Source organism: Nematolebias whitei, chromosome 11 (assembly GCF_014905685.2).
Source record: "Nematolebias whitei isolate Nwh7 chromosome 11, NemWhi1, whole genome shotgun sequence".
Taxonomy (NCBI): Eukaryota; Metazoa; Chordata; class Actinopteri; order Cyprinodontiformes; family Rivulidae; genus Nematolebias; species Nematolebias whitei.
The window spans coordinates 4,968,519-4,973,914 of NC_056508.1; the positions used below are offsets into that span (position 1 = coordinate 4,968,519).

At 40.4% G+C, this 5,396-nt stretch overlaps 1 protein-coding gene across 1 annotated transcript in view; it reads right to left on the minus strand.

Moving 5' to 3' along the window:
* Window positions 1-1,502: 1,502 nt before the first annotated feature.
* ccnt1 (cyclin T1) overlaps window positions 1,503-5,396 on the minus strand; it is a 43,482-nt gene continuing 39,588 nt past the window's right edge. Inside the window, exon 9 of the mRNA XM_037684640.1 lies at window positions 1,503-4,705. Coding sequence (XP_037540568.1) covers window positions 3,407-4,705 — 1,299 coding nt within the window. The 3' untranslated portion in view covers window positions 1,503-3,406. The remainder of the gene's footprint in view (window positions 4,706-5,396) is intronic.

The following is a 5,396-nucleotide window of genomic DNA, read 5'->3' on the forward strand; positions in this document are numbered from 1 at the left end:
AAAAAAAAAAAATTAGCACAAATTGTTTTATTCATTTTTGTTTTGTAGGTCAAAGTGTTGTATTTAACACTCCTGAGTTAAAATGTTGCTGATCAATTTGAATTTATTATTATTTATTGATTGTATTTAATTTGATTGTTCAGTATCAAATGGTCAAAAATGTTTACAGTTTAACTAAAGGATATATACAAAGTTTGTTTTCTCAGTCATCCAGGTATATAACAACAAAAAAGGTTGAATCATGTCATCTGGACTTCGTTTTTTTGTTAAAAAGAAACGTTTCGCCCCTCATCCAAGAGGCTTCGTCAGTCTGAGGCCTAGCCATCTGGTATTACCCAGAAGCCATCCTGACTCTTGTGTTTCAAGCCTTTTTGAAACCATTAGTGAAAAGGCCAGACTTCAGGGGTATCTGAGGCAGGCTTGAAACACAAGAGTCAGGGTGGCTTCTGGGTAATACCAGATGGCTAGGCCTCAGACTGACGAAGCCTCTTGGATGAGGGGCGAAACGTTTCTTTTTAACAAAAAAACGAAGTCCAGATGACATGATTCAACCTTTTTTGTTGTTAAAGGATATATATTTTTTTAATTTCAGGCAAATTGATGCACTTTAAGCCTGTTCTGTTACAGACTATAAAACAATGTTAATAATCTTTGTTGTAAGTTGATCTATATTTATTTATTTATTTAATGTTAATAAGGGTACAGCGTTATGCAGAGGCGGGGGGGGGGGGGGTGTTTACTTCTTCCTGGGGGGCGTAACCGAAACTAATTGCGCAGCACTGGTGTAGCTAGAATTTTAAGTCTCGTATTTCCAACAGTTTACTGCGTAGTCGTCCAACATTAGGTCATGTAAGTTCGATACTTCAAATATTACAACCACACTTTCAGATAATGTGCGCACAAACCAAGCTCAAAAGTGATGTACCACATTAATAACAGAATAAATCTAATGTATGCGAGCTCACGTCTTGATTAAATCCAACCACGCGCTACAAGCCTTAACCCGCCTCTCTTCATGCGTCACTTCGACTCCTCCGGTTGGAGTCGCCATCTTTGTTTGGCTGTTGAAACATTAGCTAAGCGCTAAGTTTAATTATTCAGAGGAAAAGAAAGATTATAACGACCAGTAGCGATAGACAAGCACCTACCTTGCATTAACTAAGTACTTTTAAACTACAATGCAGAAATATTCACAGTAATTATGTAAACTTGCTTACCGCTTCGTCCACGGTCTCAACAAACGCAGACTGGAACGCTTTACATCAACGCTGCCAGTCCCGCAGCGTTGCCTACTGACCCCGCCCATTCCACACTGACCACGCCCGTACAGTGCTCCCATTGGCGGAAGCAGTAGAGTACTGGCAGCTTATTGGACTTTTGAGCTGCCATTCAAACTCAAAGCGGAGCGACACACGAGCTCACCAAACAGCAGCGGTTAAAATAATAAACCCACAAAGCAATTTACTTAAAATATTTATTGACTTTCAGATTTAGGCAACCACATTATAAAAATGAACAGTGTTCACATAGAACAAATGAAAAATAAAACAGACCTGAGTGTCAATAAAAACACCAAGACAAGAAGAAACGTGAAACTTTAGCTATTGTAAATGTGATTTTTGCATTGTTAGGTTGCATGAGTGTCTTTTGTTGTTTCTTATATATGGTCCTATTATAAAAATGATTTTTCATAATCTTCCCAAAGAACATTAATACTTCGATTTTTTTCTGCCCAGTCATCTTGTGTTTTGGAAATAGACAATATTTCAAAACTACTCTAAAGGTTTAACCAGTATACATGTTAACACTTTGACATTGTAGGCAAACCTACAAAGATAAATATTCAGTGCATTCAACCATTTCCCTGTTACAACCAAAAACTGAACAGCTACAACTAAACTGTTGAGCAAACCTTTCTTTTGCAGCACATGTTCCATTTATCACGGGAGTAAAAGATGCAATTGTATGGCTGATTTCTTGTACTGCATTGCTGTAAATTGCTTACAACCATTTTAGGTTCAAAATAATAAAATGAAAGAATGGTAGATTAAGAGCAGTGATTATACAATCAAACCCATATAAAAATTAAATGACTGAAATGTACAGGTGATACCCAATTGTCTTGCCGACATACAACCTCTTCAGCGATTTTACTCAAATATATCATGCTCAAGATGATCTACTGATAGCTTGCATGCCATCTAGGATTTTGCTTGATCATACAAAAATGGAAAGGTTTTTGCAAGAACTGATGGTCAAACCATGAATTATAAACAATCTGAAGATTAAAATCCAACACTTTTTTAATATGAAACTATACTGTGATTATATATGAGAAATTTAAACATCCTAAAACTCCATGTCTCATTCATGATACTGTGTTATTCCTTTGCATACTGAGACGTAACAGGTGACCAAAACCCACGACACAGGTTTGTTTGGCTCACAAGGAGCACTCACTGCAAGAGATCAAGTCGTTCATAAATTCAGTTCAGTTCCATTTGCTCGATCACCTGGTGACATCACAGAACGCTCATTTTGTTCCTAAAGACAAAGGTTTTCTTTTTGAACACAAGTCCTTCATAATGACCACTTGGGGTTGATATGTTGAGATTTTTGAACATGGATCTGATGAATGAAGCTAGTGTATTTGCCAAAGAACAGAATATGATATTTTACAACCATTTAAAACAATGACTGCAACACTCAGAGTCCAAAGAGAAACATACAAGCTTGCTTACTTAAATTGCCTTTTTTTGTAATTGTCATTAACAAAAAGGTAAAAAATATTTTTGCTTTTAACTTTTAAAATACAATCTTTGTACAGGTTAACCAAATAATGCAGTGAATAAAACTTTTTCTTCTTCTTTTAAACAAAGTAACAAAAAGATGGCTTTGGAGACGTGCACTGTCAAACTAGCCTGTACAGTCTTGATGAAAACATTTCCCTCTGCCTACAGAACACAAGGAAACCTTCAAAAGGTAGACTAGGTTATTTTAAAACCACTCAATAAATAACATACTATAAAATCATTACAAAAACAGTTCAGAAACCTATAAAGGTACCGGATGGCAGTTCAGATCTGTTAAGTCAACATAATTTCATTCTGAATGAATCCCCACCATCACATTTCATTGGAATTGAGAAGAAAAACATCTAGATTTTTCTTGAAGCCTTTTGTGTCTCAAATTTTAGGTCTACAAACCTCATTATTGCCTCACAAGTAAACTGTAAAAAAAAAAAAACCCACATCTATTCCAGTACATTTCTCCACCTTCACCTACCAAAGTGTTAGGCGAGTATATTCATAAAAATAAAAAAGGAATATTGTACAAAGTGTTATGTAACAAAATGGGTGTTTGAAATTTCAAGTACAGCACATAATAATGGGTCCTGACCACCAGATTATTTGGGTAACGGTGGAAGAGGGGGAGGTGGTTCTGAAGGTAGAGGTGGGGGTCTGGAGTTGTTCCCTCTGGAGCCACCAGCATACCGGTAGTCCCCGTACTGAGACCTGTACTCAAACATGGACGGCTGGGACGGCTGGACTCCCTGTGCGCTCAGTAACGAGTTCAGCATTTCAAAAGTATCCTGGTACTCGTTGGACTGGCCTCCCCCTGCCGAGCCGTGCCCGTTAGTGTCTGTCTTGTCACTTTTAGAGTGTGAAAAGGTTCCTTGGTTGTGGGGAAGGCCCAGAGAAGGCAGAAGGTCAGGACCGTGACCCACATTTTGTCCAGAGGAGGAAGACAGGGACGGTAACTGGTAGGGATTTCTAGAGGCCTTGCTGACTTTAGGAGCTGGGTGGGAGCCTGCTATGGGATCTTGGGTGTGTGTCCTCTTTCGGGACGAGGAGGAGGATGAAGAGCCCGATCTAGAGGACTCGCTCGGGGCTTTTCTGCTGCTTCCTGGCACCCCACTGGAACTAGATGAATGTTTGTGTGAAGAGGAGGAAAGAGAAGCACCAGTGGAGGAGGAATGGTGGTGATGGTGACGATGGTGGTGGTGATGGTTGGCCCTGTCCCTGTGTTTGTCTCTGCTCTTTCCCTCCTCTCCTGAAATTCCCTTTTGCTTTTCAGGCACTCGTATTCTCACTTTAATGTCTGAGTCCTGACCCCGGGCAGCGTCACCGTGCCCGCTACTGCTGCCACCCCCAGCTGCTGGGAAACGCAGTTTCAGAGCCCGGTCGTACCTCTCCTTTTCTAAGGGAATTTTAAGAATAATGGGTGAGGGGTTAATGTCAGCGGTGGAAGAGGAGCTGGACGGCTGGTGATGATGCTGCTGCTTCTCCTTCCGCTGCTGCTGGCCAATGAGAGCCTGGGCTGCATTAGCATATTCTCTTTTCACGCTGGCCTCCATGTTCTCAAGCTTCCTCTTCTGCGCTGCCAGGACATCAGCATTCTTCACACGATACTCACTCAGTGATACTTTGGCTGGGGCTGGGGTGTGGACCTCATTATTGGGCTGCTGCTGTTGCTGCTCAGTTCCAGCCTGGCCTTTTCCGCTCCACGTCTGAGCACCACCAGGCGCTCCCCTATCCTTGTCACCCATGGACGAGGAAGAGGAGGTAGATGGTGGAGCTGAGAGGCTCATAAGACCTGCCACAGTACTCTCTGATGAGGCCATAGAGATCATGTTGATTATTGTGTCCCTCTGATCGCCCTCTTCTTGAACCTTTGGCTTGACCTTTGGTGTTTGACCTCCAGCCTAGAAGCCAAAAAGCCATGAAGTCAATAGTTAAAGGTAGTCTGTAAAAATATCTCAAAAGATTTGGCTGAATCCAATAAGTGGGAAGAAAATAAATACAAACCGGATTCCAAAAAAGTTGGGACACTAAACAAATTGTGAATAAAAACTGAATGCAATGATGTGAAGACGGCAAATGTCAATATTTTATTCGTAATATAACATAGATGACAGATCAAACGTTTAATCTGAGTAAATGTAACATTTTAAAAAGGAAAAATATGTTGATTCAAAATTTTACAGTGTCAACAAATCCCAAAAAAGTTGGGACAAGTAGCAATAAGTGGCTGGAAAAAGGAAATTGAGCATATAACGAACAGCTGGAAGACCAATTAACACTAATTAGGTCAATTGACAACATGATTGGGTATAAAAAGAGCTTCTCAGAGTGTCAGTGTCTCTCAGAAGCCAAGATGGTAAGAGGATCACCAATTCCACCATTGTTGCGTAGAAAGATAGTGCAGCAATACCAGAATGGTGTTACCCAGCGTAAAATAGCAAAGACTTTTAAGTTATCATCATCAACCATGCATAACATCATCAAAAGATTCAGAGAATCTGGAACAATCGCTGTGCGTAAGGGTCAAGGTCGTAAAACTCTACTGGATGCTCGTGATCTCCGGGCCCTTAAACGTCACTGCACCTCAAACAG